This window comes from Orcinus orca, chromosome 11 (assembly GCF_937001465.1).
Source record: "Orcinus orca chromosome 11, mOrcOrc1.1, whole genome shotgun sequence".
In the NCBI taxonomy this organism is placed as follows: Eukaryota; Metazoa; Chordata; class Mammalia; order Artiodactyla; family Delphinidae; genus Orcinus; species Orcinus orca.
Window position 1 is genome coordinate 27,135,568 of NC_064569.1, and position 26,331 is coordinate 27,161,898.

General features: G+C 39.3%; 1 protein-coding gene across 1 annotated transcript in view; it reads right to left on the bottom strand.

Annotated features, from left to right (window-relative positions):
• The window catches only part of PKP2 (plakophilin 2), a 90,069-nt gene that overhangs the window by 50,950 nt on the left and 12,788 nt on the right, over positions 1-26,331 (bottom strand). Inside the window, exons 3-4 of the mRNA XM_004270864.3 lie at positions 25,561-26,234; positions 17,663-17,798 (exon numbers count right to left, since the gene is read on the bottom strand). Coding sequence (XP_004270912.1) covers positions 17,663-17,798; positions 25,561-26,234 — 810 coding nt within the window. The remainder of the gene's footprint in view (positions 1-17,662; positions 17,799-25,560; positions 26,235-26,331) is intronic.

A 26,331-nucleotide genomic window follows, 5' to 3' on the forward strand; every position in this document is an offset into this window, starting at 1 on the left:
GTGGATAGAGAGAGTTGAATAATAAAAGCCTTAATCATAATGAAGATGAAGAGAACTGGGAATCAGAGAAATAAAGTTTTATGGAAGAATACTATATTACACGAATTTTTTCCAGGACAGAACTATACAGTCAAAATAATATTTTATTTATTTTTGGCTGGATTGGGTCTTGGTTGCTGCGCATGGGCTTTCTCTAGTTGCAGCAAGCAGGGGCTATTCTTCGTTGCAGTGCGTGAGCTTCCCATTGTGGTGGCTTCTCTTGTTGCAGAGCATAGGCTCTAGGCACGTGGGCTTCAGTAGTTGCAGCACGTGGCCTCAGTAGTTGTGGCTCGTGGGCTCTAGAGTGCAGGCTCAGTAGTTGTGGCGCACGGGTTTAGTTGCTCCACGGCATGTAGGATCTTCCCGGACCAGGGCTCGAACCCGTGTCCCCTGCATTGGCAGGCGGATTCTTAACCACTGCGCCACCAGGGAAGTCCTATACAGTCAATATAAATAATAGAAATCACTCCCATCGCAGTAGAAATAAAAATTCATTTACCATGGCAACTGCAGTAGCAATGCAAAACTAACCTTAAATGCAAGCTATTTTTTTTTAATCGAGGTATAAATGACATATAACATTATATTAGTTTCAGGTGCAGAACATAATGATTCGATATCTGTACATGTTGTAAAATGATCATAATAAGTCTATTTAACATCCATCACCACACATAGCTAATTTTTTTTGTGGTAAGAACTCTTAAGATCTATTCTCTTAGAAACTTTTTACAGTCACCATGCTGTACATTACATTCCCATGACTTGTTTATTTTATAATTGGAAGAGTGCAAGCTATTTTTATGATCAATTGCTTTCAGTATTTAAAGACACTGAAATAAATTATGCAAGCATTTTAGGTAAATAACATAACTTTATGCTTTTTAATGTGCTATTTTCTTTTCTTTTCTTTTTTTTTTTTTGCAGTACTCGGGCCTCTCACTGTTGTGGCCTCTCCCGTTGCGGAGCACAGGCTCTGGACACGCAGGCTCAGCGGCCATGGCTCACGGGCCCAGCCGCTCTGCGGCATGCGGGATCCTCCCGGACCAGGGCACGAACCCGTGTCCCCTGCATCGGCAGGCGGACTCTCAACCACTGCGCCACCAGGGAAGCCCTAATGTGCTATTTTAAAAATATTTCTTCTATACACATATGCAAGAAAGGGCATGATATTAGAGAAAGAACCAGACGGTCAGAACTAGGAATAAAAAAGAAAAATAGAAGGTTTTGATTCTGAAACCTAAGGCTGTTTAAGAAGAAGCCAAATAATGAGTCTGAATAAAGTGACTTTGTGTTTTAGGCTGCAAATGTTATCTAAAGAAATCAGGAGGAGGATGCAGCATTGCTGAAGAGAAATATTAAGTTGCAGACTGAGGGCTTTCTTTGTCAGAGGCTTCCACTAGCATCTGATTAAAATTTTTTTAAGTTGGTAAGAGCTTTTTGGTAAAGATCTCAGTCATTTTCACCATCTTAATGCAGAAATTTTTAGGAATTAAGTTGCTGTGAATGAGCATAAGTTTCCCATTCAGATGATGTTCATCACTTATGAATGATGCCCTAACTGCACGACAGTTCCCACTCAGGAGAGAGCTGCACACCTGGTCCAGTGGCACATTTCACATTTTCTATGTCTCTCATAGACAGACAAATGGAATTTAAGACACTGTCTTCCAATCTTACATCTTCCTTTGTTAGGACTGGGGAGTAGACTAGCAAGTCAGGAATAAAAGTCAAGGTTGTAAAATAATCTAGTAAAAATAATAAACATAATAATAACCACAATACTAACAAAATAACAACTCTTCCTCCCACTTCTATCATTAGGAGGTGTTGGCATAGTGTTAAGAATTTTATATACATTCTCTAATCAATAACTTGCAAGAACCTTAAGAGGAAAGTACTCTTTTGGTCCCTTTAAGGCTTCAGTGGCAGCAGTAAGGAAGAATACTTCCACTTTTGGCTCCCTTCAGAGGAGACATTTGCAGAACAGGAGACAACTGGGAGACTGGCTATCTCTAAAGCCATTCTAATGTATTTGTATGAAAATGCTAATGATAGCTATCAATAAGATCTGGTCCAGCAGATCATCTATTTGATCATTTCATCTATTCCTATTATTACACTTCCTTAAAAGCAGAAAGGCACAACTTATTTGAAAACAGCCTGTAACTCATGTTTTTCACTAATTCTGTCAATCTCTATTTCATAGTTAGGTTTTATGATGGTTGAATTCATATGCTCTAGACTTCATAAATGGCAGCTAGACGACAGAAATATTTCATTACTTAATTTACAACTAATAAGTTGCCTTCTTCAAAATATGATGTGAAATGGCCTCCTGGCTAAATTGCATTTCCAGCTGTGATGATAGCATGAGTGAGAAGTGGCTAGTGGAAGCCTCTACTGCCCTGCCTGGGTGGCATGAATGGCTGTCTTCTGCTAATAGCACTCTAACCCATTCCCTTACACCCTGTCACCTTTATCCCCTTGGCTTTCAGCACTTGTTCCAGCCTGGAAAGAAGGAACTGCAGACACCTGATACTCAGATAAATGCTGAAATCCAGCTACAGCTCTGCTCACTGTAGAATGTGACCTCCTAGTATCTGGCACCTACCTCACATTTAAAAATAGATTTTAGTTACCTTTATCTATTTTATCAAATAGATATATATCATATCAAATACAAGAAGTTGATAATATTCTGCTCATTGCTTATAACTAGGGTAGTTGGTAGTGACTCCTATTCATATTAGTTCCAACGTTAAATGCACTGTTCTTGCTCCTCTGAATTCAGGGAAACAGGTGGGACCAGAGAGGTTGCATATGTTTGTTATACTGAATCCTCATGGGATTTGTTCCCCCTTTGGGAAAGGAAACAACCAGACTAACACAAACAACTCAGAACTTTAAAAAAAGCTTCATTTGAGATGGCTTCTAAATATGTGAAAGGGCAAAATCGCATATTAGAATTTTAACTTTCTCCTTGACTGTTCTGATTCTTTTCCCTGCCAACTCTAGAAGAATTAAATGATGAGGGTTTCTGGTGGCAAATAAGTTGAGGGAACAAACTCTGTTGGCTCCCTCATGCCTGGTGCCTTTGCTCTCAGTTCCTTTCCTATCTGGAATGCTCTGCTCACTCTGCTTTTTCCGGCAAAGTCCTACTCAGCCAGCTCAAATGTCACCTCCTCTGTGAAGTGTCACCTTCTTTCTCTCCCTTCCCTCCCATTAGAATTAATCACTCCTTGCAAATTGGTATAACCTTTCAGGAAGGCAATTGTCAATATGTGTCAAAAACTTCAAACATATTCACTTTTAGTAAACTTCATTAGGAAATAATTTGAAATGCAGACACGGACTAACATGATAATAGTAACTAAATTATTTATAATATGGAAAAATAAGAAAGCATAAATGTCCAAAGATGGGGGAAGACTGGTTAATGATTAATTGTCACATATCCATAATACTGAGGTGTCCACAGGAGAGGCACAGCAATGTTTGAACTGACATTTTATTTGTCATATAGTTCCCTCATCAGTCAAATGGGGATTGTGCAACATTAGCAGTGTGCTAGGCCCAAAGTAGTTACTCCACACATCATAGCTACTACTATGACCATTAATATGCCACCATTAAAATGAAGTTTACAATATATATATATTTTTGGCCATGCAGTGGCACGACCAGGAATCAAACCCGTGCCCCTGCAGTGGAAGCGCAGAGTCCTAACCACTGGACCACCAGGGACCACCACTTTACAAAATATTTTTGATGTTATGAGAAAATGCTTGAGGCAATGCTATTGAAAAAGTTGAATAAAGTATCTAATGCATTTCTGCTCACAGACATAAAGAAGGGAATGAAACTAGGGGGTCTGGGAGAAATGGTGGGGTTATAATGTATGAATGGGGCATGCTACTCTGTATTTTTTTAAACAACAAGCATGTATTCAGGCATGCTTTTTAAAAACAAAACATCCCCATAAACAAAGCTACATATTCAATTTGATGACAGCTGTGTACATGTATGCATTAAAAAAATCAGAGAGCAATACCAAATGATAACAATAGAAGGACTGTGGGCTTTTTTCCTTTTTTCTTTCTTAATTTCTCAAATTTCTTATAATGAGTTTGTATTAGTTTTACAATAAGATTTTGCAAGACAGTTATTGCAGTCACCGCTTCGGTGATGAGATTTGAAGCAGGCATGGAAACAAAACCAGCTTAAGAAGGGTCTTGCAGATTAAATTAAGGGATTTGTCCTTTATATTGCAGGCAAGCAGGGCAGATATTGGAAAGGTCTTGCTGGATGCTGTGAAGAGACTGGGATTAGGAGTGGATAAGAATGGAGGCAGAGAGATTAATTAGGAGGCAGCTGGATTAAAAGGATGATGGTAACAGGGATCAGCATCATGATTAGGGAGAGCAAGATGTAGGCAGATTCAGGACACTTTTAAAAATATTTATTTATTTATTTATTTATTGGCTGTGTTGGGTCTCAGTTGCGGCACGCGGGATCTTTGTTGAGGCATGTGGGATCTTGTGTTGTGGTGCTCTGGCTCTTCATTGTGGTGCACGGGCTTCTCTTTAGTTGTGGCATGCAGGTTTTCTCTTACTCCAGTTGTGGCATGCGGGCTCCGGGGCACATGGGCTCTGTAGTTTGTGGCATGCTGACTCTCTCGTTGAGGCGCGTGAGCTCACTAGTTGTGGCGTGCGGGCTTAGTTGCCCCGTGGCATGTGGGATCTTAGTGCCCCGACCAGGGATTGAACCCACGTCCCCTGCATTGAAAGGCAGATTCTTTACCACTGGACCACCAGGGAAGTCCCCAGGACAATTTTAAAAGCAGCCTTAATAGGACTTGAAGACTGCATGAACGTGAGAAGTAAGGAAGAAAGAAGGTTCAAAGTCTCTGTTTCTATTTTGGTGTCAAACTACCTGGGTGAACTACCACTCACAGAGGAGTGAGTTATTATTTCAGGGCAAGCATTGTATGATTATCTGATTGCATTCTCACAACAACTCTTTGTAGTAGGACTATTAGTTCCAGTTTAAAGGAAAGCTGAGGTTTAGAGTGGTAAAATATCTTGCCCAAGGTCACCCAGGTAATTAGGTTGCTGGGATTCACACCCAGCCCCTGGCTACTCTTGAGAGTCAATGCTTAAACCACCACATGCCCTACCTGCCAACCCAGCAGAAAGAACAAGTTTAGAAGGAGAACTGACTGGACAGTAGAGAAAAAACAGCAATGAAGATAATGTGTTCATTTTTAGATAAGTTGATATTGAGTTCAGTGGGATGTCTAGCAAATAGACGGACATGTGGTTTGGAACCCAGGGAAAGGTAAGGTCTGGAGATGCTGTGAGCCATTAGCACTCAGATTACACATTAGTGAAAGTCAGAGGAGTAGATGAGGTGGGTCAGGAGACGGTGTCAAATAAGAAAAGTCCCAGGAAAGCATCTAGGGAACATAAACATTTAAGGTACAGGTTAAGGATAATTTTTTTTTTTTTTTAACAGAGGAAACCTGAAGGAGCCAGATAAATGGAAAAAGAGCCAGGAGACTCTGGGGCCAAAAGAAGAAAGTTTCAAAAAGGAATGAGGGATTGACAGTGTTAAATGCTGAGTCTTAATCAAATAAAATAATAACTGAAAAGTTGCCATTGAAGTTTATGATTTAAAATTTTGATCTTTATATTCAAACTGTTTTTTGTAAGTAACATTAAAAAACTATAGTACCATTCTTAATATTAATGGGATTTTGTTAATGCCCTTGGGTTATATTTTCACTTCTTAGATTTTCTACCAAGCATATACGTGTATAGGTTTCATATAGTTTTCATGTTTCATTACTTTTAAAACCAGTCTTTGTTCTAGCTTTATTACAATGAATAAGAGCTAAGAAGGCAAGCATAGGTTTAATCCTATATGCAAGCAAAATGGTATTTACAATCAAATTAGTAATTTAGGGGATAGTGGAAATCTAGCCCAACTTGGGTAACAAGAGAAAATTTCATGTAATTCCACATTATAAAATGAAAGCATGTATAAAAATGCTGAGTTTTAAAAATTGGGAATAAAAAAAGATTTGTGTATAAAGAAGGTTTATTACTAGCTAAATATATTATTTTTAAAAATGCTTACTAGGCTTCCCTGGTGGCACAGTGGTTGAGAGTCCGCCTGCCGATGCAGGGGACACGGGTTCGTGCCCCGGTCGGAGAAGATCCCACATGCCGCGGAGTGGCTAGGCCCGTGAGCCATGGCCGCTGAGCCTGCGTGTCCAGAGCCTGTGCTCCGCAATGGGAGAGGCCACAACAGTGAGAGGCCCGTGTACCGCAAAAAAATAAAAAATTTAAAAAAAATTAAAATGCTTACTTATTTTTTCCATGGAATAAACATAGGCAAAGGGTCAGTGAGAAATACCCAAAACGTACATAACTTGTAAAAGTAAAATAGATGGGATAGGTCTTTTGAAGCAATACATAAAATACAGATATCATGAAGAAAAATATTGACAAATTTACTTCATAAGAATTTAAAATTAGGGACTTCCCTGGTGGCACAGTGGTTAAGAATACACCTGCCAGTGCAGGGGACACGGGTTCGAGTCCTGGTCTGGGAGGATCCCACATGCTGCGGAGCAACTAGGCCCGTGTGTCACAACTACTGAGCCAGTGCTCTAGAGCCCGCAAGCCACAACTACTGAGCCCATGTGCCACAACTACTGAAGCCCACACTCCTAGAGCCTGTGCTCCGCAACAAGAGAAGCCACGGTGATTAGAAGCCCCTGCACCACAACAAAGAGTGGCCCTCACTTGCCGCAACTAGAGAAAGCCCGCACTCAGTAACAAAGACCCAATGCAGCCAAAAATAAAGAAAGAAAGAAAAAGAAAAGAATTTAAAATCATGCACAATGAAAGATATCATAAGCAAAGTTAGGAAACAACACTGTCACATATGTAGCAATGGATTAACATGCATAATAGGTAAACAACTCTTACAAATAATTAAGAAACAGACACACGTCTTGGGACTTCCCTGGTGGCACAGCGGTAAGACTGCGCTCCCAATGCAGGGGGCCCAGGTTCGATCCCTGGTCAGGGAACTGGATCCCACATGCATGCCGCAACTAAGAGTTCGCATGCCACAACTAAGGAGCCAGTGAGCTGCAACTAAGACTGGAACTGGGGAGCCCGCCTGCCACAACTAAGACTCGGTGCAACCAAAATAAATGAATAAATAAATAAATAAATAAATGTTTAAAAAAAGAAACAGAAACACGTCTTAGAAAAAATAGTCAATGAATTAAAAAATGACAACTGACTGAATAAATACAAAGTCAAAAAAATATCAAAAAATGCTCATCTTCATGAATAATTAATGAAATGCAAGTGAAAAAAAATTAGTGGAAGCTCATTTGTCTGACTTACTAACTGATCTGCAGGATTAATCACATTCTCTTTTCCCTCTGTGACATCCACGGATTTTGAGTACTATCAAAGCTGTAGGTTAGTATATGTTGGTCTTTGCATTCTTATTTCTTCTAGTTTACCAAGAATAACTTAGGTTTCTTACCCAATGCATTTATGTTAGTTATACTTGTTATTGTAATTATGTAATTTACTTACCTATTCTGAAAAAGCTCTGTCTCTGAAAACTAATTTGAATGCTTTAGAAAGACTAGATAAAGGTGAAGAGCTTTAAAAAGCTCTGTAATTGGTTGTGGAAGAAATTAACCTGAAAGACTAGGTAAAAATATAAGAATCTAGAAGGATATGAACTCAGATGAATAAGGGCCACTAAGTTCTCATCTCACTCCAAAAAAACTAAAAATGGCAAATGAAACATAATCAGCATAGTTTATGTACGAAAGACAATGACAAACTCTGTAAGTGTGTGTGTGTGTGTGTGTGTGTGTATAATTTTTTAAAAGAATTTCTCTGTAACTCTGATTACCTGATCAGTTATTCGTCTTGAGTTCCAGAAATAGCGAATTTCTTCTATAAAGAGATACCTTTCTTTCTCCTTATCAGATTAACAAAAATGAACAAAAAAGAATAATATCTTGTGGTAGTAATGGTGCATGTAAATAGGCACTTTGACACCATGCTGGTGGGAGTGTAAATTTGTATAATTTGGGGGAAGATTTATAGGAGGCTATTTATCAAAATTAAAAGTGACTCACTAGTAATGAGGACTGGATTTACCTACCATTTGAACAATTTTAAAAACCAGACAAAACATACAATAGTTTCAATAACTGGACATGAGGCAATGATGGACAGTGATCCCTAAGAGATGGAGAACAAGCAAGGACAGCCCTACTGCTGCCTCAGATCACAGTCTAGAGAGAGTTCCCAGGCTGTGGTGCGATTTGGGAAAACCTAAGTGGAATTCAACAAGCAGAGCTGAGGAGAAAGAGTGAAGAATCCAAGAAGAACAAAGAGGCTAGTGTTTGCAGGAAGGAGTAACAGTAAGAAAAGAGCTGCACAGAAAGAGAACTCCTGAGATCTGCAGAAGGTCCCCATTTAGTATTCAGTAGAGTATTAATCAGTTCATCTTTGTGAGGAAGTTGCCTGAGGCCAGGGAAGTAACTGCCTAAAAAAGTTACTGCTCCTCATGCTCACACAGGCCTGTGAACAGGGCCTGTTCTCACTAGCCAGCCAGAAAGCCTCATAATTCATAGTACATTGGGTAGAGTTCTCAGAAGTGTCTTGCCTTAAGAAGTGGGGACTAATTAGTTCTAGAATAAATGCTGCTCTGGTCCCACCAACAAATCTTAAAAGCAAGATTTGAAAGAGTCAAACTGTTTTCAAGTAATTTAATTGTATCCTTGAGTTTGTGAAGAAAACTCAAGAATATCTACAAATATAAAAATGTCCAGCATCCAACAAGATAAAATTCATAATACCTGGCATTCGATAAAAAATTTCCAGGTATGCAAAGAAGAAAAATATTATCCATAATGAGAAGTAAAAACAATCAAATGAAACCCACTCAGAATGTAAATTGGTGCAGCCACTATGGAAAACAGTATGGAAGTTCCTCAAGTAACTGAAAATAGAGTTGCCATATGATTCAGCAATCCCACTCCTGGGCATATATCTGGACAGAACTATAATTTGAAAAGATACATGTACCCCTATGTTCATAGCAGCACTATTCACAATAGCCAAGACATGGAAACAACTGACAGATGAATGGATAAAGATGATGTGATAGATATAATGGAATACTACTCAGGCATAAAAAAGAATGAAACAATGCCATTTGCAGCAACATGGATGGACCTAGAGATGATCATACTAAGTGAGTAAGTCAGAAAGAGAAAGATAAATACCATATGATATCACTTATATGTGGAACCTAAAATATGACACAAATGAACTTACTTATGAAACAGAAATGGACTCACTGACATAGAGAACAGACTTGTGTTTGCCAAGTGGGAGGGGGAGGTAGAGGAGGAAAGGATTGGGAGTTTGGGATTAGCAGATGCAAACTATTATATATAGAATGGATAAACAATAAGATCCTACTGTACAGCACAGGGAACTATATTCAGTATTCTGTAATAAACCATAATAGAAAGGAATATGAAAAAGAATACATATATGTATACCTGAATCACTTTGCTGGACAGCAGAAATTAACACAACATTGTAAATCAACTATACTTCAATAAAATAATTTTTTTTTTTTGCGGTACGCGGGCCTGTCACTGTTGTGGCCTCTCCTGCTGCGGAGCACAGGCTCCGGACGCGCAGGCTCAGCGGCCATGGCTCACAGGCCTAGCCGCTCCGTGGCATGTGGAATCCTCCCAGACTGGGGCATGAACCCGTGTTCCCTGCATCGGCAGGTGGACTCTCAACCACTGCGCCACCAGGGAAGCCCCAATAAAATAAATTTTTAAAAAATGAAACCCACCTAGAATGGACACAGATGTTAGAATTAACAGACAAGGTCATTCAAGCAGCTATTTTAACAGTCTTCCCTACGCTCAGAAATCTTCAGGAAAGATGAAACATGTTAGGTAGGGACACAGAAGATATAAAAAGACTCAAATTTAACTTCTAGAGAGGAAAACTATAATTTACGAAGTAAAAAATATACTGAATGAGATTAATGGCATATTAAACATTGCAGAAGAAAATTTTAGTATATTTAAAGCATAGAAAATGAATTTATCCAAAAAGAAACATACAGAAAAAAGAAACCAACTAAAAAAGAAAAATAAAGTATGCATGAGCTGTGGGACAACCTCAAGCAGCCTAATATATATGTAACTGTAGTTCCCAAAGGTGGGACAGAAGAAAATTTCCCAAACAAAATTCCAAAATTTGATGAAAAGCAGGAATCAACAATTTGAGAAGTCTAATGAACTTAAGAAGCCTACGGAAAACTGCACAAAGGTACATTGTGACCAAACTGCTCAACACCAATGATTAAGATAAAATCTTAAAAGCAGCTTGGGTAGGCAGGGAGAGACACATCATGTACAGTACAAAAATAAGGAGGACAGGACATTTCTTGTCTGAAACAATGCAGGTGACAAGACAATGGCGCAACAACTTTCAAGTACTGGAATTAAAACACCATCAACCTAGGGTTCTGTTACTAGTGAAAATAACTTTCAAAAGCAAAGATGAAATTCTTTTTCAGATATTCGAAGCTGAAATAGTTAATCGGAGATTTGCATTATAATAAATGTTTTAAAAAATTCTTCAGGCAAAGGGAAATGACATCAGATGACACCTACAAAAAGAAATGAAGAGCACTGGAACAACTTAGATAAAATGAACAAAGACTTGGGTCTTTGAATGACATAAACTACCAAAACTCAATAGGAAGAAATAAATAGTCCAAATAGCCCCATATCAGTTAAAGAAATTAAATTTATAGTTAATAACCTTCTCACAAAGAAGACTTAAGATCAAAATAGCTTCACTGGTGAATTCCACCAAACATTTAAGGAAGAAATAATACCAAGTCCCATCAAAATCTTTCAGAAAATTGAAGAGAAGAGGAAACTTTCCAATTTATTCTATTAGGCTAGTATTACCCTCAATCTAAAACTGGACAAAGACATTACAAGAAAAGAAAATTACAGGTCAATATCATTCGTAAATTAGCTTTGTAATTTCTTGACAAAATTTTAGCAAATCTAATTCAAAAATATAAAAAGTGACAGTATATCATGATCAGGTGGGTTTCATCATAGGAATGGGTAACATTTAAAAATCAAAGTAATATATCGTATTAGCAAAATTAAAACCAGAGAAGTATTTCAATAAATGTATAAAAAGCATTTAATAAAATTCAACAGTCATTCCTGAGGGGGGAAAGTCTATTAAATTAGGGACAGAAGGGAAGTTATTTAACTTGATTCGGTGATTTATGAAAAACCTACACCAACAGCTAACATCATACTCAATGGTAAAAAGCTGAAAGCTTTTCCTCAAAGATCAGAAGCAACAAGGATGCCCACTCTCACCACTTCTGTTCAACATAGTATTGAAAGTCCTAGCCAGAGCAACTAGGCAAGAAAAAGAAATAAAAGGCATCAAATCAGAAAGGAAGAAGTAAAATCATCACTATTTGCAGATGACATGATATTATGTACAGGAAACCCTAAAGATGTCACAGAAAACTGTTAGAACTAATCAACAAATTCAGTAAAGTTGTAAGATACAAAACTAATATACAAAAATCGGTTGCATTTCTGTATACTTAATAACAAACTATCAGAAAGAGAAATTAAGAAAACAATCCCATTTACAACTGCAGCAAAGAGAATAAAATCCTAGGAATAAATTTAACCAATGAGGTGAAAGACCTGTACACTGAAAATTATAAGACACTGATGAAAGAAACTGAAGAAGACACAAGTAAATGGAAATACATTCCATGCTCATAGACTGGAAGAATTAATATCATTAAAAACATCTATACTACCCAAAGCAATCTCCAGATTCCATGAAATCCCCATCAAGATTCCAATGGTATTTTTCATGGAAGTAGAACAAGCAATCCTAACATTTATATAGAACCACAAAAGACCCTGATAGATAAAGGAATCTTGAGAAAAAAGAACAAAGCTGGAGGCATCATGCTTCCTTGATTTTAAACTATATTAAAAAGCTATAACAATCAAACCAGTATGATTTTAGAATAAAAACAGACATATAGATCAGTGGAACAGATTAGAGAGCCCAGAAATAAACCCACACATTATGATCAATTTACAACAAAGAAGGCAAGAATACACAATAAAAGGTTTTGGGGAGGCTGCACAGCCACATGCAAAAGAATGTAACTGTACCACTATCTTACACCATACACAAAAATCAACTGAAATGGATTAAAGACTTGAACATAAGACCTGAAACCATAAAACTCCTGGAAGGAAACATAGGCTGTAAGCTCCTTGACATTGGTCTTGGTGATGATTTTTTGGATTTGACATCCAAAGAAAGGCAACAAAAGCAAAATTAAACAAGTGGGACTATATCAAACTAAAAAGCTTCTGGCACAGCAGAAGAATAGATCAACAAAAGGCAACTTATACAATGGGAGAAAATATTTGCAAATCATATGCCTGATAAGGGATATATATAAAGTATATATACTTTATATACTTTATGTATATAAAGTATACAAAGAACTCATACAACTCAACATCAAAACAAACAACCTGATTAAAATATGGGAAGAGGACATGAATAGACATTTTTCCAAAGAAAACAGATGGCCAATAAACACATGAAAAGATGTGTCACTAATCAGCATCATTAATCAACAAGGAAATGAAAATCAAAACCACAATGAGGTATTACCTCACACCTGTTAGAATTGCTATTACCAAAAAGACAAGAAACCCTTGTGTACTGTTGGTGGGAATGTAAATTGGAGCAGCCACTGTGGAAAATGGTATGGAGGTTCCTCAAAAAATGAAAAATAAAATAACCATATAATGCAACAATTCTACTTATAGGTATTTATCTGAAGGAAACAAAAACACTAACTCAAAAACATATATGAACCCCCGTGTTCACTGCAGCATTATTATTTTTTAAATAAATTTATTTATTTATTTTTAGCTGTGTTGAGTCTTTGTTGCTGTGCACAGGCTTTCTCTAGTTGCGGTGAGCGGGGGCTACTTTTCATTGCGGTGTGCGGGCTTCTCATTGCGGTGGCTTCTCATCGCAGAGCACGGGCTCTAGGTGCACGGGCTTCAGCAGTTGTGGCGCATGGGCTTAGTCGTTCTGCGGCATGTGGGATCTTCCTGGACCAGGGCTCGAATCCATGTGCCCTGCATTGGCAGGCGGATTCTTAACCACTGCGCCACCAGGGAAACTCGACTGCAGCATTATGTATAATAGCTAAGACATGGAAACAACCTAAGTGTCCATCGGTGGATGAATAGATAAAGAAGTTGTGGTGTGTAAATATATATATATGGAATATTATTCAGCTATAAAAAGGAAGGAATTACTGCCACTGCAACAACATGTATGGACCTTAAAGGCATTATGCTAAGTGAAATAAGTCAGACAGAGATAGACAAACACCCTATGACCTCACTCACATCTGGAATCTAAGAAACAAATAAAACAAAAAAACCCGAAAATCATAGGTACAGAGTACAGTTTGGTGGTTGCCAGAGGTGGGGAGGGGGTTTGGGGCAGGGTGCAATGGGTGAAGGGGGTCAAAAGGTGCAAACTTCCAGCTATAAAATAAATAAGTCCTGGGGATGTAATGTACAGCATGATGACTATAATTAATAATACTGTATTGTATATTTGAAAGTTGCTAAGACAGTAGATCTTAAAACTTCTCAGGACAAGACAAAAAATTTTGTAACTATGTGTGGTGATAAATGGTAACCAGATTTATTGTGGTGATCACTGCACAATATATACATATATCATACCATTATATTGTATACCTGAAACTAATATAATGTTATATGTCAATTATATCTCAATTAAAAAAACAAAACAAAAAGCTGGAAAAAACTGTTGTTAAAAATACTAAAGTATAAGCCTTTTCCCTTTCTTCCAAAAAAAAAAAAAAAAAAAGCAAGAAAAGAAAAACCACAAAAATACCCCAGATTAAATTCCTCAAAAAACAAAAAACCTTACAGGTAGCATCAGACTTAATAGTGTAAGCACAACTGAATGCTTTCCCCTACAATCAGGAACAGGACATGTCCACTCTCACTTCTTTTTAACATTGTACTGGAGGTTCTAGCCAGTACTAAATTAAAAAAAAAAAAAGACATATAAGTCATCCAGATTAGAAAGGAAGAAACAAAACTGTCTTTATTTGCAGTTGGCATGACCTTCTATGTAGAAATGTGATGAATTTACAAATATGCTACAACAGCTAATAAGTAAATTAGGTAATAACACAGGTACAAACCAACATATAAAAAATCAACTGCATTTCTATCTACTATCATTGAACTACAAAAAATTGAAATTGAAAAACAAAACTTGACCATTTATAAAAGCATCTAGAAATATGATATCTTTAGGGAAAGATCTGACAAAAGAATGAAAGATCTCTAGAGTAAAAACTACAAAACACTGTTGAGAGAAATTAAGGAAGACCTAAGTAAGTGGTGCAGTATACCATGTTCAGAGGTCAGAAGACTTGTTTAGATGTCAATTCTCCACATATTGATCTACAGATTCAATGCAACCTCAAAACAAAATCCCAGCAGTTTTTTAAAATATAGAAATTGACAAGCTCATTTCTAAAATTCAAATGGAAAGCAAAACACCTAGAATAGCCAAAATAACTTGAAAAAGAACAAAGTCAGAGGGCTAACATTACCTAATTTCAAGACTTAATATAAAACTATGGTAATCAAGACAGTATGGTATTTGTATAAAGATAGGGCTTCCCTGGTGGCACAGTGGTTGAGAGTTTGCCTGCCGATGCAGGGGACACGGGTTCGTGCCCTGGTCCAGGAAGACCCCACATGCCGCAGAGTGGCTGGGCCCGTGAGCTGTGGCCACTGAGCCTGTGCGTCCGGAGCCTGTGCTCCGCAATGGGAGAGGCCACAGCAGTGAGAGGCCTGCGTACCGCAAAAAAAAAAAAAGATAGACAGAGATCAATGGAATAGAATACATAGTCCAGAAATAAACTCACATATATGCATATGATCAATTCCTTTACAACAAAAGTGCAAAAATAACTCAGTACCAAAAGGCTAGTCTTTTTAACAAATCCTGCCTAAACAATTGCATATACATATATTTTAACAAAAGGAATTTTGGTCCACATCTTGCAATATATACAAAAATTAACCCCAAAAGGACTGTTGATCAACTATAAAATATTATACTTAAAAAACTTCTAGAAGAAAATATAGAAGAGTATTTCTGTGAACTTGGAGTACAGAAAGATTTCTTGGATACACCATGAAAAGTATGACCCATAAGGAAAAACTGATAAATTAGACTCCATCAAAATTAAAAACTGTTAAGAGAATGAAAAAACAAAACACAACTGAGAGAAAATATTTCCAAATCATATATATGAAAAAAGATTTATATGCAGAATCTATAAAGAAATATCAGAATTCAATAAGAAAACAAAAGACCCAAATAAAAAAATGGGCAAAAGATCTGGAAACACATTTCACCAAAGAAGGTATATAGATGATACATAAGCAAATGAAAAGATGTTCAACATCACAGGTCATTAGGAAAATGCAAATTATAACCACAGTGAAATACTACTACAAACCTATAGGCTCTAATAAATACTGACCATGTCAAGTGTTAGGATATCGAGGAACTGGAACTCTCATACATTGCTAGTGGGAATATAAAATGGTACAGCTACTTTGTAAAACAGTTTGGCAACTCCTTAAAAAGTCATACAACTACCATATCATCCAGGCATTCCACTTCAAGGAATTTACCCCAAAGAAATTAAAACATTTGTTTGTATACATGTGTTCATAGCAGCTTTATTTGTAAAAGCCAAAACTCAAATGTCCATCAACAGGTAAATAGATAAACACATTATGGTGTATCCATACAACAAAATACTACTCAGCCATACACACACACACATCTTTTGATACATACAACATGGATGGATCTTAAAAGATTTAAGTTAAGCTGAGTAAAAGAATCCAGACAGGGCTTCCCTGGTGGCGCAGTGGTTGAGAGTCCGCCTGCCGATGCAGGGGACACGGGTTCGTGCCCCGGTCTGGGAAGATCCCACATGCCGCAGAGCGGCTGGGCCCCTGAGCCATGGCCGCTGAGCCTGCGCGTCTGGAGCCTGTGCTCCGCAACAGGAGAGGCCACAATGGTGAGAGGCCCGCGTACCATAAAAAAAAAAAAAAAAGAATCCAGACAAAAAATGCATATTTACTAATATGATTCCATTTATATACAAACCTAGAAAATTCAACTTATCTATAGTAACAGAAAGCAGATCACTGGTTGCCTGGGACTGGAAGTGGGTTGTGTAGGGGTGGGATGTATTGATTACCAAGGCGCACAAGGTAACTTTGGAGGTAATGGATATGCTCATTATATTGATTGTGATGATGGTTTCACAGTATCAAAACATATGTCAAAACTTTGTCATTTTGAACCTTAGCAAGTCTGTTAAAAAACTGAACAAACAAAATTGGTGCACTTATACAAGAGAAATCTATGTGGCAGTTTTAAAGAATGAAGTAGGGCTAATAAATACTGAAGATTTCCAAGATATAGTGTTAGATAAAAACATAAAGTACTGAGTACTATAAATAACCTGTTACCATTTGTGATTTTATTTTAAACAAAAAAGGATATTCAACCAACCCATCCAATAATTGTTTCTACATGCATAACCTATCTCTGGAAAGATACCCCAAAATTGATGAGAGAGACAAAGAGAGAAGGAGGGAGGGAGGAGGAATGAGAATGGGAGGCTGAGAGAGAAAGAGGGAAATGGGGGGTAGACTGGGGTTTGGAGTAGGAGAGAAACTTATTTTTCACTGCATGCCTTTTTGAACTATGATTTTTTTCCCCCACAAATGTACCACTTTTGAAAACGAACATTGATTCCATTTTGGAGGATCTGTCCTATAGCAACACTGGTGGAAATGCCAGAAGATACATGTACAAAGCTATCCATTGTTGTAATCTGTTAAAGAAATTGTTTAAGGAAAACAAAAATTGGAACACATTGCTTACATTTAATATATTTTTTTAAACATAGAAAATAATAGCCTAAAATGTACACTCATTTTCTCTCTCTCACTCCCTTTCTCTCTCAGAAAAATCTGAAACTATACAGACTGATACAAACAATTATCTCTGGGGATGGTTCTAAAAGGTCAGACAAAGACGGCAGAGGTATGTGTAGTGATTTACATTCTAAGTTTCTGGATTGTAGGAAAATTTTTTTTGGCAATCAGTGTATATTTCCTTTTAAATTAAAAGGTCTCAATAAAGATTATTTATTTAATCTTAAAAATTGAGCTACGATTGACATAACTCAATGAAGATTTTCAAAAATTAAAATAAATTAAAATTGGTTTCAGTTTGCAGTATCACCGTAATAGATGTGAAAGTGTGCTAGTTTTACATCAGACTTAATATGATATGCTCACCCTTTTCCGCGCTTCAGATTTCTGGAAGCACTCATGCTGTATGAAAGTAGCTGCAGCAGAAATCCTGGACGGCGGCATGTGGTCTGCCTCAAGCATACTTACTGCTCGCTCCAGAGTCATCTCCGTGTCTGCATTCCTAGACAAACAGTCACAGATTCAGCAAAATTCCAAACCTGCCCTCTCCTGTCAACTTGATCCTCCAGAGATGACTTGGCTAATATCGTGAAGCACCTAGAACGTCTGAGCCTTGCCTCCTCTTCAGCCAGAGGAATAATCAGCCTCTGAGGTCAGAAGGTATAGGAAGCTAGCAGCAGAAACACTCCAGCTCTGGTCAGACTAGCCTCTAAAGATACCACTGAATTGAGAGGAAACTTAACTCTGTTTAAGATAAACATGTATCTTACATGAAATTTAAAAGAAATTTGGTCACAGAAATTAAAAATTATTCCTACCCTGGTAATGTCACACCTGTAAGTTAAACACCTTCCCTCAAAAATCATTAGATTTTTCTCACCAGCTGCTCAAAATCTGTTACTTCACCTGAAACTCAGTTTTAAAAGAAGCATTCTAAAAGTGCGCTTATTTGATGAATATAGTAGTATGTAAACAGTACAAGCCAGGAAAACTGAGTTTGTTTGGTTAAAATAAGTCATGCTAGTGTGACAGAATCCATCAGGAAAGGTAATGATTACATGCAACAATAAAAAGCCCTTTTTAAAGACAATTTTATAAACATTCTGTTACCATTTGCTTTGCCATTGTAATGACATTCAGTTTACATCTATCTAGTAGCATACTTTGCCCTCTACTAATTGCAGTAGTGTTATGAAATCTGACTCAGTTTGATACTGACAGGATACTTTATAGAGAACAAATAAAATTGCTATGTGTAAAACAATAGCTCCCAAATGCCTCACAGAAGTGGCATTTTTTTCCTCCCCTTTTACTTCTGCCTAGAGGGTGACTAGGTTAGGTAGCCTATTACCAAGGTAGATGTGCACTTCCTTTTTTCTTTTGCACATCTGCACTTCCTTAAGTATCGCCTCAGAGAAACCATACTCAGGATGGCAACACGTTAGGACTGTGGCTAAAGACATGCTTTAAAGGTAACCTAGGACTTTTTTTGGCTTCAAAGAAGGTTACACCTGATTCATTTCAGGTAATGGAGACTCCTAAGACATTATGGGAGGGAATTTTCCAGTACCTGCTAGCAAGAACAGTGAGGAAATTCTCTCTTACAGCTGGCTAACCCATCAATACATGCGCCTGTGTACAGAGGTGAGCATGTGTATGTTGTGAATGGCTGTGTGTGTGGGTGTGGCACAGGTGAAGATAAGAGTAATGGGCCTCATGACTAAAAACTAATTTCCACTGCTTCTGAAACACATGTTCAAACACAGAAGTGTTACCTCATGAGTATAAGGGTATTAAAAATGAAGCACTTCTGGCATCTATACTGAGAATTATATAATGATCTCATATTTTTAACTGTTGGAACTTAGCAATCAAGTTAATTGGTAAAAAATGTAGGCTATTTTCACTAAAACTAGAATTTGAATCACTTTTATTTAATATAAACACCCTTTTAAAAAGAGATGGAACCTCCATCCTGTTTTCCAATAGTTAGCTAGTGGGAAGCAGCGGCATAGCACAGGGAGATCAGCTCGGTGCTTTGCGATGAACTAGAGGGGTGGGATAAGGAGGACGGGTGGGAGGCTCGAGAGGGAGGGGATATGGGGACAGGTATATGCATATTCACTGATTCACTTTGGTGTACAACAGGAACTAACACAGTACTGTGAAGCAATTATACTCCAATAAAGATCTATTAAAAAAAAAAGAGATGGAAATATTTCATATGCATGGACTCCAATTCCTTTACAGGGAAATCAAAAGTGAAATTAGTTTTAAGTCTTTTACCATCCACCACTACAGATGTTTAAACTAATGAAAGATCATTCATAACCTAAGAATAACCTCCTGTTTAACACTTCTTTTTTTTCAAGATTCAGCCATTAATGTACTTCGTAAGTCATAAATGACTCAGGAGAGTTTGAATTCCCAAGTCTCTAACACCAACAATTAATTCCATTCCTGAACATGATTCACAAAGAACTTCTGCATTCACTACCAGCCAACCTAATGCTACTTTACTTTATCATTAAAAACAATTCCAAAACATAACGAAGACTTCCTCAACAAGAAGGTCTGCCACAGCTGTCAGGGCATCGATTTCCTGTTTTGTTATTGTCTGTAAAGTCCAACTCTATAACATGGCATATGTTCTGACCTCAGTCTGACTTCATCTCCTGCCATCCTCCACCCCATCTCCTCTCCCTCCCCTGATGGACTAACCCATCCTCCAACCACACCAGACTTTTAATCCTTCTCTAAACACTGCATGCCTCTTCACAAGCCACTCTCTCTGATTTTTCTAGAAAGCCCACCCTTCTACCTAATTCTTTTTTTTTTTTTTGCGGTACGCAGGCCTCTCACTGTTGTGGCATCTCCGTTGCAGAGCACAGGCTCTGGACGCACAGTCTCAGCAGCCATGGCTCACAGGCCCAGCCGCTCCACGGCATGTGGGATCTTCCCGGACCGGGGCACGAACCTGTGTCCCTTGCATCGGCAGGCGGACTCTCAACCACTGCGCCACCAGGGAAGCCCCCCTTCTACCTAATTCTTAATTTTTCAAGACTCAATTCAAATATCATCACTTCTGTGAAATCTTTCCTATAGCCCTACTCCCAGATGGAGCTATTCTTTTCCTCCTCTATTCTCCCATAGCACTCCTCCCCTCTGTTTCCCAACAAAATTGGAGTCTGCTAGTGCAACACACAGCAGTCAATCTAATGACACAGAGTTGTGGTGAAGGAAAGTACAGCATTTACTTCAGGGCACCCAAGCAAGGAGAATGGGCAGCTCATGCTCAAAAGACCAGATGGCTGTCAGGGAAGGGTTTTTGGGTTTTTTTTAAAATAAATTTATTTATTTATTTTTAGGGTTTTTGTTGCTGCGCGGGCTTTCTCTAGTTGCAGTGAGTGGGGTGGGGGGGATACTCTTCATTGTGTGTGGGCTTCTCACTGCGGTGGCTTCTCTTGTTGCGGAGCATGGGCTCTAGGCATGGGCTTCAGTAGTTGTGGAATACAGGCTCATTAGTTGTGGCTCACGGGCTCAGTGTTGTAGCTCGCGGGCTCTAGAGCGCAGGCTCAGTAGTTGTGGTGCACGGGCTCAGCCGCTCCACAGCAAGAGGGATCCTCCCGGACCAGGGCTTGAACCCGTGTCCCCTGCACTGGCAGGTGGACTCTTCACCACTGCGCCACCAGGGAAGCCCCAGGGAAGGGTTTTTAAAGGCAAAATTAGGAGTGAGGGTTGCAGGGTGCCTGATCAGATTGTGGACATTCTTCTGATGGTGGTGAGGTAACAGGATGATGTTCCAGGAATCTCAACAATCAACCTTCTGGTTCCAACCAGTATGGGGTCTAGGTGTTGGTGGTCAGCACATAGTCACTATCCACAATGAGTGGCGGTCCTAGTTTCTGCAGAACTCAGAGATATGTGTTAGATTGTTATCTATATCCCTTCAGGATGAACTAGGAGTCCTGTGACTCCAATGTTCTAATCATTAACTACTTGAGCCGGCTCTTTGGAACTCAGAGAGGGCCTAGGAGACAAAAGCCTTTCTTCAAACAAGAAACGTGGGATATGGAGGGAATTTTGCACACAGGCAAGGCCCTGCAGGGTCCTGCCTGGTTTCACCTCAATCTCTCTTCCTCCCTACTTCCTTCCCTGCTTCCCTTTCGTCCTTCTTTCCCCCCTTTCTGCTCACTCACAAAACATTTCTTGAAGCCTGTAGAAATGTGGCTTGGGAGATGGGGTTGGGGAGGGAAGCATCAGGATGAGCAGTTGTTCCTCGGCCCCATTATCCACTGAGCAGATTCTCCAGAAGTGAGTCTTTTCAACAACTTTAGTTAATATGTTAATATGATATCAATATATGTTTTACAAAAATGTAAAGAGGAAGCAGTGTAAAATATCACTGGTCAGAATATGAGATATTATACGAAAAAATTAAAAACGGTCCTTTTTTTTAGGTGTGCAATCCCTCAGCAACTGCATTCCTGCCAATAATAATACAGCCCTGCCCTAGGTTGGTTCCCAGATATTAGAATAGCTCTGAAGGCCAAGCAAACACCAGATGATGAATGAAGAGCTCCCTCGTGTTGTCAGATGCTTAGGAAATGCAAACCACCCTACCTCACAAAGATTTTAGGTGTGATGAAAGCACTGCTTTGGAAAGATGACTTTGGAGTGGATATGTGTCTCTAGACACAGTTTTGAGGGCACTACAAGAGTCTTAGCTGAAGCAATAAAGTTGTGAACTGGGCTGTTAAAAATGGAAATGGAAAGAAAGATATAACTAAAAGAGACTTGAGGAATCAAAGAACTAGAGAGGTTGTTAATTAAGAGGATGTGAAGGGAAGTTTTTATGACATCTCTTCTGCTCTGTGCTGCTCTATGTCACAAAGTTGACTGGTGATCCTACCAGAGATAAAGTCTCTCACCTTTCTCTCCCTCTACTAATACATCACTCTTTTGTTCTCTGAATTCCTATAGACACTAGTACAATCTAGGACTTGATGTGTCTTATTTTCTTTTTTACGGATCCTCTATGGTGCTTACTGCAGTGCTGGGTACACTGGAGCAACCTAATATTCATTTGCTGAACCACCAGTCCTCCATAGGTACAGAAATCATATTTTCAGTAAAACTGATCTACAGTGTTTTACTTGGTGATTTCTTAAACCTTTTTCATTAGTCTGATTTAGAACAGTTGTTCACTATCTCTCTTTACTCCAATGTTTTGATTTTCAGCTGCATTAGAAACTGACCAGCCATTCTTCTTTTAGAAACAAAGATCCATTGTTTAATACCTGTGTCATTATGTAGCTTTATAGTTTTACCTAACTACTCTATAGGAACGTTCCACAAATATGAAAGAACACTTCCTTACATGTGGGATTTTCACTAGACATAAAAAAGCAGCTTCCAAATATAGGGACTGGATAGAGGTTGAAATGTGAGACACTGCAAGGCAAAGGAGAGCAGAGTGTGTGTTCTCAAGGGCAGAGCTCTCAGGGGGCAGCCCGGGGAACTGAAATGAGCCATGGGGCACACCAAAGGAGGAAGAGAATCAGATATGGATGCCAACCTTGATCATTATAGGAAATATCCCTGACGCCCTTTCCATACATAGCAAAAATTTCAAGAAGTGTTCATTTCTATGATTTCTGGTCTCTAGGATGGCAACTTTGGGAATCATCAAGAATAGAATTCTTTCCCTTTATTTTAAATTTCTTGACCCCAAATATTCCTTCTAGTCTTTGAAATATGATCAATTATTGTAATAAAATCCACCCTATTAAAACAATAACTCGAATTTAGAAGGGGAACAGATAAGAAAACTAACAACCACAATATACTATTCTGGTAGACACACCCACACAATACAGCTATCTGGGGCTCCTAAACTAGATTGTGAGGGGAGTGGTCAGGGAAAGGGTGGTAACTGAGATCCAGAATCATGAGTAGCCAGCCAAAGCTACTGGGAGGAGACAGATAGATAGATAGATAGACAAAGAAAAGAAGGAAGGAGGAAAGAAAGGAAGGAAAGAAGTAGGGAAGGCAGAAAGAGAGAAAGAAAATATGTAAATAAATATTTTCCATTAAGGGAAGTAAAAGAGGTTCGAGGTGGTTTGACTGGGGATGTGTTTGGGGAAGGTGATGATGACAGGTGGAGGATAGTAGAAAGAGATGAGACTAGAGTAATAAGCATAGCTGAAAACATGGGCCTTGTGTGCCATGGTAAAAAGCACAAAAATTTGGTGGAATTATGGGAAGGTTATAAATTGGAGAGAGGAATCATCATATTTGGGAAGACTATTCTAATGGTCCTAGAGAATGGTTGAGAGAGCAAGACCAGAGGCAGAGAGACCTATGCAATAGACACAGAAAGAAGGGTAAAAATTTAAGACCCATTAAGGAGAATAAAATATGGCTTGGTGATATGTGACTATGGAGGGAAAAGATAAGAATGACTCCCAGGTTTGTAAAGATAGGACGTAAATTTAGGACTTTAGTATGAGAAGATAGAAGTAGAGGGTAGGGAAGAGCTGATAGATTTAGTTTTGAACATACTGAGTCCATGACTTTGTTAGAAATACATACAGATCTAGAGTCCAGGATGGAGGACAGAGCTGAAAATAAAACACTGGGAATCACAGGATACAAGTGCAGTACACAGGGCCTCTTTAGAAGAGCACCAAGACCAGAAGAGAAGGGTTGATGAAGATGACTTCCTTGGGCATGCAGAAAAGTCTTCTCAGAGAAGACTAAGACATGGCTAGAGAAAACCAGGAGAAGCTGGTGCCCCGACAACCCAGGGAAGGGAGAATTTCACAGATAGTGGTGTCAAATGCTGCCCACAGACTGAGTAATATAAGGACTGCTTCAGATGTAGCATTAAGGCAATCATTGGTAGATCTGTGGGGAGCCTATTTCAGTGAAATGGTGGGGACTAAAGCCATACTGCAGTGGGTTGATGACAGACTGGGAAGTGACAAGGTGGTGGAAGCAGTGTGGGGACACAGAGATGCAAGAAGAGAAGAATGCCGGTTGCTGGAGAGCGTGGCACAACAGTTTTGTTATTGTTAGAATCATTTTGTTAAAACTGTGCTTGAAAAAAAAACTGTGCTTGACTCAAATCCTAGAATACAGTAGGCATTTAATACATCTTGAATTATCCATTTAAAAGACTTGACCAGCTTTTTCCTCCATAATTACCTCATGTATTTTTCTTCTTTATGTGTCCATATTGACAAAGATCTGCTTTCTACAAGAAATGTTGGAAGTCTCATGCTCAATTTTGCTTTATAAAAAATATTTCTTGCTTCAAGATTAGATTAGCCCTAACATCTTTTCTCACCAGTGCCTACCTAATCAATGAGTATACTGCACAATTTCACTTAAAGGGATGATTAAAGGTAACAACTTCCATTAGAAATTTTAAAAAGTCATGTATTTAATGTTTTACCATAATGATACCACATCATTATTTTGGGAGTTACTGATGTAATCATCCATCCATTTCTTAACCTTTCTCTTAGTGAGTTCCTCAGTTTAAGAAATTTGTGTTCCACCATTAAACTTGAATAAAGGTTAAAGTTCCAAAAACTAGATTAGTCAAGGTATAAAGTAAATAGGAGAGGCAAAGGAATGACTCTGAAACTTCAATTATTTTAATTATTCAGTATTGCAAAACAAAATCCCTCCAATCACTGATACCAGAATCAAAAAGTAAAATTATCAGGTATCAAAGGAAGGAAGAGACATCTAGAAATTAGCTGCCTTTGCTTAGCTCCATCTTTTTGTGGTAGTGTTATCAAAACAGCATTTGAGGTTCACTCTTAGCACCAGGAATAAACACTTTTGCCTTTTTCCTTCCTTTACTTCAAGGAATGATTGAGAATAATTGATGCATGCAATTATCCATTGCTTGGTCTACTCTGGAGTTAGCTCTCATTCAAAGCATATTTTCATATAGCCAAGGGGCAGCCATCCCTCAGCCATCCCTTTAGCCAGCATCTAATTTGGAACAGATGGATTAAAAGTCACATTTCCCCCACCGAGCTGCCATACAAGCAGGTAGCTTGGCCCCTGACCCTGAGGCAAACAGGCTAATCTGTCAATTAGGCAGCTGCCTGAGAAGTCATTGTTCTAATCACTTATCTCTGGAAGCCTTTCTCTGCAGCCCCAGGAGCACCAGCTCACCACGGTAAGAGCTGTGGGAACAGAATGTGCTGGCACCGACTGTGCTGCAGATTGAGAAGGGGACTCACCCAGCCTGCGCGTCGGTGAAAGTGCTTCTCTCCGCGAGCACGTTTCCACTTCCTCCTGCTGCCACTTGGCCCACAGTCATGTGGGTCCTCCTCCCGCCTAACTCGGCCTCCCTCACCGTGCGGGTGCTGTGGAAGGAGCTCTGATGCCAGGACGACCGCGCCGCCCGGCCCTGCGTGCCCGGCTGCACGGACGCCGGCCTGGCCTGCCCCGCGGCGGGCCCCGCATTCACGTAGTTCTCCTTCTCCAGGAGGTTGCCCAGGCTGTGGCTGGTCCCAGGCCTGGGGTACGTGAGCACCACCGGGTGGACCTGGGCGCCGTCAAAGACGGCGTCATTCACAGACCGGTACTGGTAGCGCCTGTACGAGTCGTAGTGGCGCTGTCTGCCCACCGCCCCGGAGTGGCTGAAACCCACAATTTCTGAGCGGGCGTAGCGAGGTGGCGCGAGAAGCGTGGACCTCCTGCTCTCTTGCTGCCGCGAGGTGTGCCCGGCCCGGCTTCTCTGGCTGTACTGGTGCTCGCTGTGTGTGTACTGAGCCCGCTCAGGGCTGCTGTCCGGGGAAATCTCAAGTCTCCTCAGAGGCTGCCTCAAGAGCCTTTCTTCCACTGACTTCTGAGAGCTGTACTGCGAAGTTCCTCTCCCCCAGTGACCTTCATAAGTGGCAGCTGTACCTGTCTGCGCAAGAGAGAAATAAAGTTTAAATGAGGCATGAATCAGTTTTCATCTTTGCTGAAGATTAACTATTCTAGGACTATTACACAAGGTGTTGGTT